The 18,597-nt window shown below is 54.9% G+C and overlaps 1 protein-coding gene across 1 annotated transcript in view; it reads right to left on the reverse strand.

Moving 5' to 3' along the window:
• Window positions 1–8,965, reverse strand: part of ATP12A (ATPase H+/K+ transporting non-gastric alpha2 subunit) — a 25,113-nt gene extending 16,148 nt beyond the window's left edge. Inside the window, exons 1-8 of the mRNA XM_039873097.1 lie at window positions 8,860–8,965; window positions 8,143–8,301; window positions 5,425–5,484; window positions 3,000–3,203; window positions 2,128–2,241; window positions 1,124–1,258; window positions 889–1,006; window positions 515–783 (exon numbers count right to left, since the gene is read on the reverse strand). Coding sequence (XP_039729031.1) covers window positions 515–783; window positions 889–1,006; window positions 1,124–1,258; window positions 2,128–2,241; window positions 3,000–3,203; window positions 5,425–5,484; window positions 8,143–8,301; window positions 8,860–8,868 — 1,068 coding nt within the window. The 5' untranslated portion in view covers window positions 8,869–8,965. The remainder of the gene's footprint in view (window positions 1–514; window positions 784–888; window positions 1,007–1,123; window positions 1,259–2,127; window positions 2,242–2,999; window positions 3,204–5,424; window positions 5,485–8,142; window positions 8,302–8,859) is intronic.
• Between the last annotated feature and the right edge of the window lie 9,632 nt (window positions 8,966–18,597).

Below are 18,597 nucleotides of genomic sequence, written 5' to 3' on the forward strand. Positions count from 1 at the left end.
GGGGGGGGGGGGGGGGGGGGGGGGGGGGGACGTGGATGAACTGGATGGGCCCTTACAAAGGAAGACCCAGAGCCGAAGTTGGGGGTCGGCACGGGAAAGGGCTGGATTGCTTTGCAGAAAAAAAATGGGAGCAATTTGCGTGGGGGTGTCGGGGAGAGAGAAGAGAAATAAGGCAAGGGACCTGTGCCTAGGTCCCTCAGCTGCACAAACTGCCAAGGAAGCTGGTGGGGAAGGCATCCGGCTTCTTCTGGAAAACCTTCTGTCAATGGTGGCTCGAGTCTGTCTAATCTAAATCTCAAGGGCAAAGCACCCCACGAGGCCTGACGACGGTGCTCTCAAAAATGGAAGCCGAAGGTTCACATATCGACAGCCTCCCAGTCCCTTTTGTTCTGAACAGTCCATTCAGAATGTCCCCTGGTTGTCCCTGGCAGGGAGGGAGTGTGACTCTGAGACAGAGGAGACCCGCGGTTTGCGGGCGGAGCTCACGCAGCCTAGCCGGGCGGCAGGGACTCACAGTGACAGTGGCCAGGAGGCCCTCAGGCACGTTGGCCACAATGATGCCGATGAGAAAGATGATGGAGTCCAGGACCGCGTACTTCATGGACACGGAGATGATGAAGAACAGCACGCCGATGGAGACGGCCACTATCGCCACGATGTGGACGAAGTGCTCGATCTCCACGGCGATGGGCGTCTTCTCGTTGCCGACTCCCGATGCCAGCGAGGCGATCTGGCCGATGACGGTGCGGTCCCCCGTGCTGATGACCAGGCCAGTTGCTGTGCCTGCGGGCGGAGCGGGCGGCTGACTCTGGGAGTCCTTGGCGGGGAGGGGGCAGGGCCCATCCACGCTCCCGAGGCCAAGGCCGAGGCCACGGCCGCTGGGTTTACCTTCCAGGCAGGTGGTGGAGTAGAAGCCGATGTTCTTGGTCTCCAGGAGGTTGTCATGGGTGCACTCACAGGAGCGTGGCTGGGGCTCGGACTCCCCCGTGAGCGATGAGTTGTCCACCTGGAAGGGGCAGTGAGACAGTCCAAGGTAAGCCTCCGTGTCCCCTGTCTCGGGGATGGCGAGGCCTGGAGGGACCCCAGAATGCTGGGTTGACGCAGGGGTGCCCGTGACTCTCACCTTGCACCCCTGAGCGGACAGCAGCCTGATGTCCGCGGGAATCTGGTCCCCTCCTTTAATCTCCACGATGTCCCCGACCACCAGCTGCTCCGCAGGAATTACTTTCTTCTCCGAATCGCGAATGACAAGTGCTTGCTGCGAAAGAAAGCACGCCAGGCCCCTCAGATCCCGGAAGGACACAGACCCTCGTCCACTCGCCCCTCACCGAACCTCGGCCACGAGGCGCTGGAGGCCACAGCCGTCGGGACAGCAAAAGAGAAAACCAAAGACTGTGACCCAGGCCCGAAGACCCTCAGAACGATTTTTTGTTTCGGGGAGGAGGTCCTAGCGATCATCTTGGACCCAGAAAATGCCAAGGGCAGACATTCGGCAAGGTGGCCGCCCTGAGCCTGAGGAAAAGGGGTGAGCGCTCCTGGCCGGGCATCGGGGGGAAACCCTGATGGCTGAACCGAAGGTCATAATGCTCTCGCTCAGGCCGAGAAAATGTTAACGGAGGGTCCCCCACCGGTTAGCACAGAAGATCTCCAGAGCTCCCTCCAGCTGGCAGCTCTAGAGGATCAGGGGCTGCGTGGTTTTTCCGCTGTGTTGACAGTGGTGCACGGTCCCCCTAGGTACACCTGCTGGGGGCCCGGCAGGAAGAGGGGAGCAGCGGGCCTCCCACGCCAAGGGTCCTGGGGCAACACGCAGATGGTCACAGGTAAGGAATCAGGTGACCGCTTCGCTACCAGAACCCACAGGACGGCTTTCGTCCGACCAGCCTCGCAACGCTCCCAGGCAGCGGCAGAAGTGATACATCTGTCCTGGTTTACTCTTGACTGAGCATCTTCCTGCATCTTACCTTACCGGTCATCTCAAAACCCCGAGGAAACGGGGCTTCAGAGAGATGAGGTCACTTGCCCAAGGCTTCTCAGATGGCAAGGGATGGGGCCGGGCCTGCGCGCACCTTCTGCCATCAAGGCCCCACTGTCCTCACCTGAGGCCAGGGAGGAATGGCTGCCGCTCACCTGCGGGATCATCTTACTGAAGCTGGCCATGATGTTGGTGCTCTTGGCCTCTTGGTAGTAAGCAAAGATGCCCGTCAATAGGACGACCAGGACGAGCACGGCACCCAAATACACCTGGGTCGGGAAGAGAGGCACCGATCAGAGAAACCCACCTCGGGGTGGCCCAGGGCCTAGGCCTACAGCCTTCCCTGGGAAGACCAGAGAGATGGCTGTGGTGTCTGGGTGTCATTTGCAGAGCACAAAATCTACCCGTTTGAAGTATATAATTCAATGATTTTTAATAAATCTACACGGTCGTTTATTAAAGTTGCAACAGTCGCCACAATCCGGTTTTAGAGCATTTCCGTTGTCCCAATAAGATCCCCCTGCCCACTACCAGTGTCTTCGCTCCCACTCCCAGCCCTGGCAAATCTGTCGTCAGGATGAGCCTGTTCCAGACACTTCTTATCAGCGGGAATCTTGCTATACGGTAGGTGGCCCCATAGCATAGTGTTGGTCAGTGCTGCTTTGTGCTTTGGGGGCTTGGTTCTCAGCAGGCACAGACGCTCCCCACAATAAAGGGAAAGAACTGGCTTTGAGGAGAGAGAACCCCAAAACGCTTCACAATTTTTTCACTTACGACTTGCAGTCTCTTTCTCTCTCTCTCAAGTTCAAGCTCATACTGCCTCCCAGACATCAGAAAGTCAGATACATTTTCTATGTTACAGCTGGAGAAGGATGGATTTTCCCAGACCCGTGCAGCAACTGGTCAGTGACTGGAGACTCCTGATTCACCCAGGGCCCCGCCCATGAGAAGCCCTGCCCATGGTTCTGTCCTCTCCATCACCCGCTGACCACGGCTAGGCAGGGACCGACTGCAGCGCCTTACTTACGCTGTCCAGGGATGAGGTCTTGTTGCTGGCGTACTGAATTCCGTAAGCGATCCAGCATAGGATGGCGCCCACCCACAGGAGGATGGAGAACCCCCCCACCATCTGCTTCAGGAACTTGACGATCTCGGGGGTCTCCTTGGGAGGGGACAGGGCGTTGGGGCCATGCTGGGCCAGCAGCTCTGCCGCTTGGGCGCTGGAGAGGCCCTGAGAAGGCAGAACAGAGATAATTAGACGTCTGTCCTGCTTTGGTTGGACGTCACACATCTGCAGGCTGTGGGAAAAGTGGGCGACACCTTGTCCCCCCAGTCCCCGCCTTTTAAAAAGGAATATTTAATGCTTACTATCAGCCAGGCAGTGTTCTCCACATATTCACTCAGTTATTCTTTAAAACAATACTCCGAAGAAGCGACGATTATTATCCTCATCTTACAGAGGTGGAAATTAAGGCACATGGCAGTTTGGTCACCTGGCTAGTAAGGGGCAGCACGAGGACTTGCCCAGGCACCTGGCTCCAGCCCCACTGTGCCCTGTGAAGGCCATACAGCTTCTTAGAGATTTTCGCAGAGGTGGGAACGCCTCGGCTGAGGAGGAGTTTGAAGACAGAAGCTAGTCCCCAGGGATGAAGGCAGCATGGTGACAGCCAAAACGCTCCCCGTTCTGCAACTTTGAAATGGCGCGTGGCTGATTCTTCATCCTTATATCGAGTGCTTTTCTGCTTTTCTAGAGGTTCACCTTAAGTTCTAAGTCCTTGGTCATCTCGCAGTTATAGTCCTGTCAAGCAGGGGCCCTACGACCAGCCAGTTCTCACCAGAAGCCCTCCGTCCATGGGTGCACGAAGCCTTCTCCACCCCCTGAAATCCTGTACCGTCATTCATAGGGTTTCCCCCCATAAACCAGCTTTTACAGAGGAAGTCTCGCACAGGCTTCTGTCCCTAATTATGCCATGAGCTAGAGAGAGGACTTTGTCCTTGTTCATTTTTGTGTTCTTTACAGGGTCTACCGCCTTTTCTACAGCAGAGGCTTAAATAGTTGAATAAACTGGATAACTGCAGCCACCAACTCGATAGCGTCAGCCCCCCTTTGCAATTCCTCTTCCAGAACCCCAGACTCGCCATCGCCCCTCCCCCCGCTTCCTTCTCTAATCTGCACCCCCCTCCAGCCACCTCCGGCTGCCTCATCACGGCCACGTGGTAACTGCCATTAGCGATTTGTTTAAAAATCTCAGCGAAACCCTACGGGTCATTTCTCTGAAACGTCCTGCGAATCCACCCCTCTCCTCCCACCTTACCACTGCGGCCTTGTTTCAGTCCTGCGTTATTGTCCTGCTCCTCCAGACCCTTAGAACGTAAATACAGAGCGAGCTACCCACGTGGTCCACGGCACACGGCGGGTATCTCGTCAACGTGCACGGGCTTTACAGCCATCTCGTGCCGGAACCGCCTGTCAAAAACCAGCCTTTCCACACCGAGCCCTTACATGTTCACATGGTCCTTGTTTCTTAGTGACCGGTCCAGCCAAATTACCTCTTCCCGGCCTCACTCTCCACCTCGCCTCCCGGTCCACACAGGCTCCCAGACACACTCTGACCTTCCTGCCACCTTGCCCCCTCCACCAACCAAGTTCTCTGACAACTTGAATTCGAGTCATCGAGCCATCATCCTATGTCCCAGTTTCAAACACAGTGCCTCCTCCGGCCAGGTGCCATCACTCGGCACGTCGCATGCCCTCTTGTGTGTCCTCCCGGTGGGACACAGTGGGAGTTATGACTCTTTCCTATGTCTGCCTCCCCTGCAGAGCTGCTTGCTCTGCAGACCAGGCAGGGGTCCCTGTGCCTCCTTATCCCTCCGCTGCTGGCCCTGTCCATCACACGCAGCGGGCACTTTTGCTGACTTGAACAGATGTGTCTGACCCTTCTGATGTCAGGACGCTGGCACTTTTGAGATCTGACTTGAGTCGGCATTTGCAGAGGGAAGCAGTACCCATGTGGTGGGGGAGCGGGGGGCGGGGGTGAGTGGACAAGTGCAGTCCAAAGCTATCACCCCAGACCCTTGTTTCTCAACACCGCTGTTCCCCGTTCTTTGATAAGGCCCTCATACTACCTGCACATCAGGATGATAAGACCTCTGACCCTCGCAGTAGGTGAGCATCTGGCCTTCTCTGGGGAGACCATGGCTTCCTGCGGTCACAGCCAAATGAGTGTACACAGTCAGCATCCAGCTCGGCCAAGGAGCGTGACCAGGGTCTTGGCTCGGACATGCCAGCTCCCGACGTCCGCCAGCCCTCTGTCACCCACCAGGCATGTGGGGACGGGCATTCTCAAAGTTGCCACTATTGGTCACACATCCTAAAGGCACCATCTCCTTCCCCATAAACCTTCTTCCCATCACAGGGCCGCTCTTCCCAGCCTAGCTTGCCGATAACTTACCGTGACGATGTTTGTACAGTATTTACTTTCCAATTCCTTACTGCTGAGCTTGTGGTCATTCTGAGTTCATGAAAAAAAGAACAGAGTGAATTAGAAAATTCTGAAAGGCTCAAACCCAAAGCCCTGACCAGCCCCTGGAAGCTGGGAATCACGGTGACGGGAGAGGGGACAGGACGTGTGGGACCGAGAGACAGTCCTTAGTGTCAGGGGGACCACCGCAGTGAGGGAAAAAAGTGTCTTGCCGCAGGAGAGCCTTGTCTCTCTGATTCAGGGGACTTTCTAGCTACCCCGGAAGAGTTCAGGCTTAACTCGCCATTTAGTGCGTCGATTTAAAAACAAAGCAACATGTGTCACCTCAGCCTGAGCTCCAGCCCACGCAGGTCTGAGCACACCTGATGTCCAGGTGCTAGCGAGCTGGACCCTTAACTCAGACCTGAGTGCGGGAGTGCTGGGTGCTCTCAGCAATGCCAACCAGCCCACTTCACGTGTCCTGACCCCTGGGGACCCATGCAGTTCTGGCCAGGTAGCTTAGTCCTGGGAAGCGGGAAGCACAACTTCCCTCAATCAAGCACCTGCGATTCAGTAGATCACTGGTGACAGAAACCCCTCAGTTTGAAAACCTGCCAAATAAACACCAGTGTGGCCCAGACTTGCTAATTTTGCCACAGAAACGTCAGACTCAAGCAGCATTTATCAGCCTGGGCAGCTCTGACATTCTGGGCGGATAACTGTCCTGAGGGCGGCTGCCAGAAGCACCCTCCCCCAGACCCAGCACTTGGGGGTCTTTAAGCTCTGACTGTCCAGAACCAAGATTTATACTGTGACTGGGACCAGAGCCACCTCTTTTCTTAAATATATGCAAAAAACTGTCACATTAAGATTAGACTTTACTATTAAATAAATTTTGGGGTCCTTTCCACTGTCAGATTCTGTTTTGCTCACTCCTTTACCAATTGAAGGTGACATTGCTGGGCATGCGAAGGACTGAGACGCAGTTCTGTGCATTGCACGCCAAGTCCCGGGCGGGTAGGAGCGACGGAGGACCGGGTGCGCCTGGCCGCTGTTGGCGCGGATGGCCCTGGACCCACAGGCCTGCACAGCCCGCACGGGGCCGCTTCCCTGCTCGCGAGCCCTGGGTAGACCGGGAAGGCGGGCTGGGGCTGGGGCTGGGCTGGGGCGCACTCTGCTGGCCAGTCCTGGAATAGCACGGGGCCGCACCCTGGCGGGGGCTTGGGTTTATTCAGAAATTAGGGGCTCTAGCTCTCCTCTAATTTGCTAGGGGCGGGGTCAGGATGCAAGTGCGTCCAAGTACAGTCACAATCACAGGATTCTTGAGAGAAGGCTGGGAAAAAAGAGAGAAAGACGCTCCTCTCTCTGCTAATCCCATGGGAACTTCTTTCCCGTATTGCACATCTTCACAAGATGATGCCGGAGAGAGTATCATCGTAATAAACAGGCGCAGGGTGGAATGTGCATTGCTGCTTACAACATCCATTTTCATGTTGCAAGTAGCAATTTCAAGGAAGAAGAGATATGTCTTTAATCCTAAATGCTAGGGACACATAGGCAGTAAAATCGATTACTGTCTGGTGCTGTTCTAAATTTCTCCTACTATTATCTCCTTTAACCCTCTTAACAGCTCTTAAGAGGTAAGCATCACTTTTCAGTCCTATTTTTCAAACTAGGAAACCGAATTCCGAAGTAGGATTTGAGTTCAGGTCAGCCCGGTTTCAGAGCTGTGCTCTTAAACATCTATCAGAACATTATACAGGCAAATAGATGCCCAGCCGTGTGCCGCTAGGTGTTTGACAAGCTCTCCGGGAGGAAACCAAAAAAAAAAACTGGTTTGCGGCGTTTCTCGATTTCTCACCATAGCGAAATTCCAAGCGACAGACACAATGTCGTTTAGTTTGCCAAATTCCTCAGTAATTTCACCACCAGCTCTGCGGCCCCCACGCGCTCACCTCCCTGCCCTCTGCTCACACAGTCACAGGACTCTAAAGTCTGCAATGAATTCTGGAGACAACCTAGCAAAACCTCCAGCTGAGGGCAGAGGCTTCCCCTTTGGCTTTCTTGAGATGAAATGTCGCATTTCAGTTCCCAGGCAGCCAAAGATCATCCTCAGTCGTGATAATGTTAGCGCTTCCATAAAGCATTTTAATGACACAATACTCTCTTTTCTCACTTTTGACCCTCATGGAGCCAAGCAAAGGGCTTATTTCCTGTTCACATAAAGAAAAGGGAGCTTCACTGAAGCTTGGTCGCTGCTCCTAGTTACAGATAAGTCATGGACTCCAGGCTCAACATCTTAACCACCTCCTCAGGGGAACCTAGGAAAACTTCAATAGTTTTACCTTATCAGCTAGAAACGGGCAAAAAAAAAAAAAAAAAAAGAGCCAGTTTCTTCCAGTCTCCAGTGGAGGAGAGTGGCCTGTGGGGCCTGCAATCCCACCTGGGACCACGCCTTCAACCAGAATGGGAGTCCTGCAGAGGAGGAGCTGATCCTGGGCCAGATGCTATCATCACACCTTCTCTCTTGTTAAACAAGGAAGCGCCCTCACCGGGGTTTTCCAAGCCTGGAGCCGCATTTTTCTTTCGTAAGAGTAAGGTTGCAGGGGCGATCTCCTTGGGGGGCGGCGAGGGGGGAGGGGGAGGGAAGCGAAGCGCTCAGCCCGCCTACGGGCATGAGGGCCCAGTCCACCCAGTCCACGCACTGACCAGATCCAGTTCTTTCTTCGGCTCGTCTTTGTGGTGCTTTTTCCGGAGTCTCCTGCGGTTGTCCTGCAGGCCCCGGTACTTCTCCTCGCCACCCCCCTTGTCTGTTTCCTCGGCGTCTTTGTCTCCATTGAGCTCCACAGAGTAAATCTGGGGCGTTTTCTGGAGGAGAAGCGGAGGTGCAGTGTTAGTCCCCGAGGTCTTTTCTGACCTCCCCTGCGGGTCGCGGACGCCTTCCCCGCTGTCATCCCCTCCTCTGGGGACAGGAAGGAGCAGGATGGCGGGGAGGGTCCCCTGTCTTCAAATAGTGGCACCCCCCTTAGCGGTCTTTCCTCTCCTTTCCTTTCCTCCCCTCCCGCGTGGAGGGAGGGCAGACTGGGGTGCGGAGGGTGGGACATGAGGGTGCCCATCGTCCCCCGTTTCTTGGGTGGGAGTGCCCACCGAGCTTAGGGATCTCAGCCTCGGGCAGGGCGCGCCTCGCGCATCACTGCGCGTCGGGTGTACCCCAGCTTGGCGCCACTTTCGGAATCCGGGCGGACCCGAGACCCCCGGCCCTTCCCCGCGTCCGGGTTTTGATCTGCGCCCAGCCGGCCCGGGGGTCCGGCTGAGAGCCTGGCGGGACGCGGAGGGGAGCCGCGCGGGAGCAGGAGAGCGCGGGGCGCAGCCCGCCCTGCGCACCCCCTGGCCTCCCGCACCGGCGGGCGGCGGGGCTGCACGCACCTGGCCCATGACGCGGCAGAGCGGGGTCCCGGCGGGCGGCGGCGGAGCGGGCCTGCACCCACCTGCGCTCACCTGGACGGCGGAGCGCAGCCAGGAGGCGCCGGCGCCTTAAATGCGGCGGGCCCCGCCCCCGCGCCGGTCCCGGGCACCCACGCCCCGCGGCCTCCTCCCCGCGCGCCTCGCTTGCCGGTAAGGACCCGACGCCGATGCGCGGTGAGCTGAGTGGGGGGCCGTGGCCGTTCTGGGGGGACTGCGCTCGCAGGGGTCCTTGGTGAACCGGGAAAGGGGGTGCGGTCCGTAGGCACAAATGCGACTCCCTGGAAACTTGGGGACAACCGAGCGCCTCTGGGGAGCAGTCGAATTCCTTTGCAGGATCTAGATAGGAATTTAGAGTCAGAAACGGTTTGGGGGTAGGGAGAGGGAGAAGAAAGGAGAGATGGGGGACACAGGGCCGGCCGGGGTCTCCGGCTGGGGGCGTGGGACTGAAGCCAGAGGCTGGGCACCGCGCGCACCCCGCGCGCCCCAGCGGGGCCGAACGCTCCGGCTCCCCAGAGCCGCACACTCTTCGTCCTCCCTGCCTCCCTTCCTGTCTCCTTTTCTTTCCAAAAGAACAGAATTTACAGCCTAACCGCCCCAGACCCCGGCACGGCAGAGTGACAGCGATGAGTCAGTCACTCCTTATCAAACCTGAATCCGAACGAAATCAGAAAAGACAGAAAACTCCGCGGGTGACGCTGGTTACAGAACCGCATCGCAGGTTCTTTAGAGAGTGCTGTGTGTATGTGGGGGCGCGGGCATTAAATTCTTGTCCAAACTCAGGCCGCAGTGGGCTTCTGGGGAGGTCTGTGTCTGCCCTTCCTCTCTCCGTGTCCCCATGTAAAAAAGGCTCTTCAAGGAAAGAGTTGAGGACACACAGGAGACACCAGATTTGTGTGAAACATGTTTCCACTATGGCTGGGAGTGGGAGAGACAGGGCTTTGCAGGCAAGAGTGGCCGGCGCCTGTTCCAGCGCCTGCTCTCCACATTTGGGTAGATGTGGACCGAAGAAGCAGCATCCCTGGAGAGCTGCTCTGGACCCCCCGACCCCCCACCACATCCAGTCCAAGCTTCAGGAGCAAACCCCCATTCATACTGACAGTATTTAGGGGGACAGGAGGGAGGGAGGTGTGGAGAGGAGGGGTCAAGTGACATTCAAAAAGTGTGACAGGTTCCCTTGGAGAAGGTTGCTGCTTATTCCTGCTGGTGTCAAGTTTGGAAAAGTGTTGGTTAGGACCAAACCAAGCCGAAGAGAACACCGCGGGCTTCCCAGCACACCTCTGGTCCTGCGGGCTCCTGGCCTCTGGCAGATGCCTGCTCGGCCACTGCTGCCATGGCCCACGAGGCCATCGGGAGTCCTGGAGAGCAATGTCTAGCAGAAAAGGATAGATGAGGCCATCCCGCCCCACATACCCACTCTGACTCCAGAGCTATTGCTCTGCTGTCCCCAGTGGTCCTGCTCCAGAGTCCAGCTATCTCGTGATGGCCTCCAGGTGTCTGTGACACCGGCCCTGGAGTGGTCCCCTCAGACACCCAGACACACCTCTTTTGGCCCCAGGGGCTCTCTCCATGTGCCCTGGGCAAGGGACAGCGAGCTCCACCCGATTCTAATGACCTCTCCTGAGCTGCCCATAAAACCCAGGGACAGCCCTCATCCTCCAGTGGTGACTTCTGCTTGCAAGCTGAGTTTTCCTGTCTTTCAAAAGAAGCCTATCCATGCCAACGGTCTCTGCCAGAGCTGTTCCGATGGACAAGCATTATGTATTCGGGGCAGGCTGTCACGTCCCTAGCTCATATTGATCAGTCCATACATGTAATGTCGTCGAGAGCTGTACCGGACATAGGAGGTGGCGGGGCACTAAACTTGTGTCATTCTCTGATCTGCAGCAAGTTGTGCTTGATCCCTTGGCAGGGGCAAAATGAGCCAAGAAACAGTAGCAAGTGACCCAAGGCAGAAAAGAATTTAACACTAGATGGTGTGGGCTCTATGCGTTGTAAGGGTCGAAAGAGGGAGAAAGGTGACAAGACCTTTCTAACTCCTTAGAATTAGTTATTTAGGTTTTTCTCGACCGCTTTGCACGCTCCGTGAAAGGTGGGAGAGGCAGAAGGAGGGGCCGAGTGGGGCCTGGTGTCTGTTACTGTCCGTGCCTGCTGCACAGTCCCAGTCAAGGGACACCCACCAGCTGGCTCAGGCGGGGCGACTGTGAGGATTCAGACCCGGAGAAGGAAATGTCCAGGTGATAATGGGAAGAGGAAGTTTCCCTTCCGGCCCTGTCCGCTTCCTCTCCCTGGATTCCTCTCCCACGCACGGGCAGTCCCCACACACCTGTGTCCACTCGCCATGCCGGGCGATGACTTGGCAGCATTTCTTCACCGGCGAGGGCCTCCCAGAGTTACAGTCGGCATGAAAAAACAAAAACAAAGCTTCAGCCAAGCACACTCCTGCTCCGTTTCCTCATTGCTCCACGGGGAAGGGACCCTGAGGTTGGCGAGGGGACAGGACCGCCTGCGGAGACGACGGGGCTCTCTCAGACACCTGCCACGGCACCGGCGACACCGGCTGCTTCCTGCCCCGGCTGCCCCGGCTGCCCCGGCGCTCAGAAGCGGGTGAGACGTTGGCGCGTCACAGCCTTCGCCGCCCTCCGTGGGGCTCGTTTGGGAGACAAAGACGGTTTTTCAGAAAATTACCTTTTTTCTCTCAGTAGGTGATGAGGAAAAAAAAAAATGACTGCACGCTGAACTTTTTCTATTTTTATTTTAACTTTTTTTATGATGTTTGTCTTTTAATCTTAGATTTTTTTCCCCTCTCGAATGATCTTCGCCTGTGTCACGAAAGTTAAAACATAGGTACATATGTAACATACATGACATAGACTCGCGTGACACAAAGGACTTTATTCACACAAATGCACTTGGTTCACGGTGCGGGAATTTGCCTCTTCTGATGAGGCAGGTGACCCTGTCCTGCTCACCAGCTCCCACATTTTTCCAAGTCCAGGAGCCCCAAGCAGACACTCTGACACTTATTATTCCTGGCACACTTATTGGAGGCGTGTGCGTGTGCGTGCGTGCATGCGTGTGTGCGTGTTTGTGTGTGTGTGTGTGTGTGTAACAGTATACCAGGTCTTTCCTCTCAGCCTTCGACCTGTCTAAGGAGATGGCTAGATCCCTGAGGTTGAAACATTAACATAAGACAGGTCCTTTGGTCCAGCACTGGGTGGAGGCAGGTGCCAGGGGGTCAGGAGGGGAAAGGGGGAGGCAGGAGCGCAGTGCCATGGGGTGACGGGTGCTTCTTGAAGGGAGTTTGAAGGCTGGGTAACCTGGATGAGTAGTGGGGAGGAGAGGGGGCATGCTGGGAGGCCGGGGGAGAGGAAGGTTCTGGCTCCTGCAGACCCCCGAGGGGGCGGCAGTGACAATGTTGGCCTTTCAGGGAGAGCAAGGGGCCTGCTGGCCGGAGAGGACAGGCCCTCTCTTGGGGGAGGGGAGCGTGGCAGGAGTCTGGTGGCCAAGGAGGGACTGTGCAGGGACCAGGCCTTGCCCAGGGCCTTGGGGACCCTTGAGAACGACGGTGGCATAATGAAACCACCTTGTGGGGGAGATGAGTGGTTCTGTAGTAACACCCGAGGGCCCCCCCGACTCTGTGAGGCTGCCGGGCATGTGGCTGTCCCACCGTGAGACTGGCCCAGTCCCCTGGATTCTCGGGTCCGTCGGATTGTGACGGAGGTGGCACGCTGTCCGCGCCATTGGCACTTCAGCACCCCGAAGCCCCGAGCCCATCTAGTCTCTAAGCAACTGTCCCTTCGGATGTCACTGATTTGTCCCACCGTGTGTCTTTGAGGAGAAGCGGGGGAAAGGGCAAATGAGAGTCACAATCGAGGACAGAGCTGTGCATAGGACTGTCCCCTCTCCACACCCCTGGAAGCACGTATCTATCCTGAGTTCCCAGGCTGCAGGGAGCTGATCTAGGAGCAGTGTGGGGGAGGGAGCTTGTCCCCAGACTCGGCATCCCACCTGAGAGGATGGGCTTCCGTCTGACAATGGCAGCGGGGTGCCGTCACTCCTCACAGTGACCCGAGTTAACGAGGAACGAGGAACGCGGAGCTGGGCCTTTTCCCGGTGGTGGTCGTAGGGCTGTGTCGTCTCCCCCACTTTTCAAGCCTGATGCGTCCCTTGTGAGATGACTGGTCCGGCTTCGGGCACGTGACCTCATCCTCACAGGTGGATGAGATGCGTGAGCCGGGCACAGAGGCCCCTCGTGACATCGTCTTGGTTCTCGCTCTCTGCTCGCTCCCTTTCTCCGGGACCTGGGGTAACCCGACATCTTAGGTCAGCGTGAAGTCAGGCGGTCTGTCCTGGTGTCAGCAGGTCAGAATCACACAAATTCACTACGGAAGCCAACAGGGGCGGCGGGGGAGGGGGGAGAGGAGGAGCAGTCGCACCGGGGCCCCACTTCGTGCTGGCTCACCCAGAAAAGCACACAGGCTGGGTCACGCCGCAGCCCAGGGGGACACTTCCAAGCATCGCTAGTGACACAAAGAAATAAAAGGCAAGAAGGGAAACCAAGAAGCTGCTTCAAGGAGCAGTCTCGGACCTGCTCAGCTTACTAGGGCTGCGATATAAAGCCGCTGGCTGCCCAAGCACAGGGTGTGTTTATCAGTATGCTGCCAGCACGGCTGCAGCCCTGTGCGCAGGGTCCCAGTGGGGCTGGAGGCTGTCTCGGGTCGAATGGCGCGATGGCTACCGGCGTCCAGCCATGACCGCGCTGTAGCGGTATCACACCTGGACTGAGGTGTCTCCTCATCTAGCCCCTCCCCTCCCTCGAAGGGCTGCCCAATAAAGCTCTGGGATAGACGATGAAATATTTTTAGTATGTCTCAAATATCGCATGGGACATACTTATACTTTTAAAAAAAAGTATTTATCGTTTAGCTGAAATGCAAATTTAACTGGATATTTTTATTTGCTAACTCTGGCAGCACTCATCCCCCTCGGTGCCTTGGGCGACGGGGCAGGGTCAGCCGTTTACTACCAGTGGGCAGGCACATCTGGGGACATTGGCCAAAGCGCTGCTGGTGCTCTCATTGCTAAGCGAACACAAAAATAAAAAACACATTTGGATTTTCTCTTGTTGCCATGCCAGGCCCTACCAAGAGCCACGTGAGCTGGGTTTGCTTTAAGACCATGAGCTTCAATGAGTGTAGGAGTCAGGTTTTTTCTTTAATCAAATAACTCTTCAGCCAGAAAACTCCTACTACCGCAGAGAGGTCACATTCTTGGGTAGGGGACGTGCGCTGCCGGAATTCAGCGACCCCTCAAAACCAACTTTCGGTTTTAGAGGGGACCGGCAGAGGGAGCACGTTGGGCAAACACACCGGGCTCAGGGAATGAGATGACATCACCCCATCAAGGCCACCTGGAATGGCTAAGGCACCAGGAATTTATAGAACGCCCCGGGCTTTGTGACTACGTGCCAAATACTTCATTTCTGACAGAGCAAAGGACAGCTTGGATAAAAGGCAAACCCCAAACAAACAAATCAGAAAGAAAACGACCCACTGGGGAAAAGAAGCAAGAAGACCCCAGAATTAATGAGCACAAAGAAGCAGTGAACTGCAACGCTGTAAGAAAAGACACCTTGTGGATGTTTCCTCCAGGGAGGGTCGGATGACTCTTGGAGACGTGCAGCCTTTCAAGACTCACTTCTTCCAGGCGGTCTCTGAGTAACCGCCGCCTGACTGCCTGCTCCAAAGGGCTAAAGCGTTCATAGGGTTGGCCCTCCAGTCCCCAGTTGCTCCTGGTCACTCGTTGGTCTCCCTGGACTGGCATGACTAGGTGCCTCTGTGTCTCAACTGTCTTGGAGAAATGAAAGACAAGTCTACAAATATTTTAAAAGATCTCACCATCTCCCTTCAACGCCTTTGAATGTAGCATCGATGCTTGCAACTTGCAAGATTTTTCCTTACAAATGACTGTGACATCTCTGTGGCCTCAGGCAGTGTCTGAACTGAGATCAGTGGTCCCCACACCTGACTGGTCACAGAAACTCCTGGGAGTTTAAAAAAGTCCCTGGACCCCGCACCCAGATTAAGTCCCGGAAGCCGGTTTTTATAAAGCGCCCTCGGTGATTCTTGGGAACCAGCGGGTTTGATGACCCCTGGGCCAGCATGGTCTGGCGTGAGCTCAGGTTGGACGGCTTCCTCAGGTGGTCCGAATGAGTGGCCAAGGTCAAGGGCCCCGGACTACCTGTGACAGGACATCTTAAAGGTTCTAGTTTGGACACAGCGAGGCTCCAGCTGGAAGGCCTGTCGTCCTTGTAGCGTGTCCCTTTGCCCTAGTGTAAATGCACACACATCAGGATTTCTTACTCTAACGCTTTATGGTCTGAGAACTTTTACCTTCCTTTTTAAGGACTTAGGTGGTAGTTTTATTGTATTTAATTAGAGTGGGTGCTTTGCTCTTGCAGCTCAAATCTGCGGACTAAAGGACAAATGTGTCATAACCACCCCTGGCAAAGGGCTGCTCTGTCGACAGAAGGGAGGGGTGTGTGAGTGTGCATGAGTCAGCACGAGCCAGGGACACTGCGCGGCACACGACCTGAAGTGCACACTCACCAGCAGCAAATCACACCTCCTTGCCATGTGCTGGCTTCTGGTGAAGTGTCAGTTTCATTGACATTTGTACCGAGATTTTCATAAACGGGGATGTAGATTCATCCTACAAAAACATATTAAATTGTGATGGCCCCAAAGTCATCACATTTCAAATGATTTCTCTGTTTTTTTGTTTGTTTGTTTCACTGTAGCTGGTTGTGTGTGTGTGTGTGTGTGTGTGTGTGTGTGTGTGTTGGAGCGCATTGCACTGCAGAAAGGAACACACATGTCAGTGCCTCCAGCTGGAGCCTACATGGTGTCCAGCAGTGGGACCTGACTGGGCACGGCCAGCTAACTGACCAGGAAGACCAAAAGGGAGGAGGCGTGTGTGGGGGTGCTTCCTTGCAGAGAAGCAGGAGCCAGGTGTGCATGGGTCGGTGTGATACCAGAACCTTATCGTTGGAAGGATAGTGCAGTGTGTTGTCACTCTGCCTGTCTCCCGGCCCCGCCCATGGGTGAATCTCTGGCCCGTAGAGGAGCGAGGACCGGTGGGAAGAGCTCAGATGTCTATCTTTCGCAGATCTCCGTAAATGCGGGGGTTCGGCTCCCGCGGGCCCCGTGCCTCGCCGGCGGCCATGCCTCGAGCGAGAATGAGCAGGAAGTGGTGACAAAACTCTGGAGCTTTGGATGCGGGGCTTCTGGATCCATAGAGGCGACGAGGGCCAGCGGGACCCGGCTGGCACCCGTGTTGTCAGCCTCCAGTGCCCAGAGGCCCAGTTTAGGCGCCAAGCAGCCGTGATCTCTGCAGGAGAAGTTCCAGTTCAGGTCAGCAAATGCCAGGCTCTGTCGATTGTTCTGCACGCCTCTGTGGTGAGTTACGTGGTCTTGATGCCATCTCAGAGAGTGGCAGGAGCTGGCTCATCTGCAGTGACAGTGGCACTGCCCCTGTGGAGAGTGAGTGACCGGAAGCCCCACTAGTCTAGGCAGTTCTAGGCTGTTGGGATTCGCAGTCGCCACCAGCTCTTCTCCCAGAATGCCTAGGGAAGCTCATCACCACCCGTGTGTGGCTTAGAGCATCTTTCTTCGCCTGTCTGTCCCTGCAGGGTGGGATTGGGTTGGTTTTAGACTCGAGGAGCCAGGCTGTGGGCTGAGCCCTGATGCCTCCACCTTTCCCAGGCGCTGGGTCTGACCCCAGCTGGGAACCCGATCCCATGCCAAGGGGCAGTGATCAGCTCCGCTTCAGCAAGCAACGAAAAGCATGCCACAGGGAAGCAAACAGCTGGCCTCAGCCCGGCAGTACCATCTTACTTCTGAAACAAACTTTGGCTTCTAGAAAACTCTGGAACTTGCTATTGACACTTTATGTGTCAATTTGGCTGGGCCACGCGACCCAGCTTTTGGTCAAACACCAACCTAGATGTTGCTGGGAAAGAATTTTTTTTAGATGTGATTAGGATTATATCAATCGACTTCGAGTGGGTGGGCCTCATTCAAGCAGTTGAAGGACTTAAGAGGAAATAGACGAGTCTCCCGAGAAAGAGGGAGTTCTGCCTCCAGGCAGACTGGACACTAGTTGCAACACCAACTCTTCCTGGGTCTCCAGCCTGCCAGCCCACTCTGCACATATTGGACTTGCCAGCCCCCACAATTCCTTGAAATAAATCCTTCACCCTAATTCCTAAATTTTAACTCCTTAAAATAAATCTCTCCTACCTAAACATTTTATTGAATCTGCATCTGGAGAATCCTGAGCTAAGACAACCATCTTAAGGTCACTGGTCCAGCAAACCACACAGAGAACGTCAAACCTGGAGAAAAGAAATTGAACAAGGCAGTTTTCAGTCATTCGTCTGCCACTTAAGGAGGACCTGTTTGATCGATGACCTTTCAGGAGAGGGTTTAAATGAAAGAGATACTGATGTTATCATAATCGGATATTATCACCAACAGCTCCATGTTCATAAGCCCTATTTTGGAACCAGATTTCTTTGTGGTTTGTTTGAAAGCTGTTTTACTCACCTTGGGGAGTCCGGGTAGCTCTGATTTGAGTAATTTGAGAGGCTTTAAGGAAGTGATTGAATTCTTAGTTTTCCTAGAAACTCAAGGAGGCCAAGCTACTTCTGTTTAAAAAAATTTCTTGACATTCTAGTAAATATCCAACATGCAAGCAGTTGGATATTACGATTTCTTCCCAGAGGATAGTTAGTACTTAAATATACATTTTAGAGTCATTTTTAAAGTAGTATTTAATTAAAGCCATGAGACCAGATGAAATTACTTAGGGAAAGAATAGACATGCACAGATATTATTTCGTTATATTTGCTCTTTTATTTCTTGATTGAATTGTCCTTCTAGCCTCAGAGTCCAAGCCGGAGAGGATGCGCCTGAACTGCAGGGTGCTTTATAACTGCTGGGGAGACACACAGCACCGTCAGGTGACCACCTCTCCCAACTCGCTGGGCGTTAAACACCTTCTCCGTTACCTTTGCCTGGCTCCCACTGCAAGAGAGAAGCTTTGCATCCTCGAGGACAACCTGTGTGCTTCTGCTTGGACAGCTCGGTGAGGAAGAGCAAACTCCTGGGAAACGCCCACCCGCAGTCAGGGCGAGCCAAGGGAAAGTGGATTCCATTTTCCCCGGAGAGGGGAAGTCTATTTAATCCCAGCAACAAACTGGAGTCCAGGGGAAAAGGGGCTCGCGTAAGGTTCGTGCCAATCGCACAGCGATTATGAAATTCACGGGATGACTAATCACAGTGGCTGAAACTGTGATCATCTGAGTTCACCAGGAAAGCACAGCGAATAGGCTCTTTGCGCCCGTAGGGAGAAGTCAGTCTGTGTCTGGGCTATGCTATAGATTACTTCTCGCCTTCCCTAGATCTCCTTGCTCTGTGAAAGGGAACGAACACTTATCGAACGATTTCTGGATTAAACTCAGTGTCCTGGAAGCTACACAGGCTCTCTTCACAGCTCAAGGCTTGGGAAACCCAGTGGTTTGGGAAACTTGGGAAACTTCTTTATATAATTTGAAGTACCATAAAGGCCTTTGACCTTGAAGACTTCTCTTCAGGGATTTGCATATCCTTGTTTATATTTAGCACCTATGATTTGAT

This window comes from Pteropus medius, unplaced genomic scaffold (genome assembly GCF_902729225.1).
Source record: "Pteropus medius unplaced genomic scaffold, Ma_sr-lr_union100, whole genome shotgun sequence".
Taxonomy (NCBI): domain Eukaryota; kingdom Metazoa; phylum Chordata; class Mammalia; order Chiroptera; family Pteropodidae; genus Pteropus; species Pteropus medius.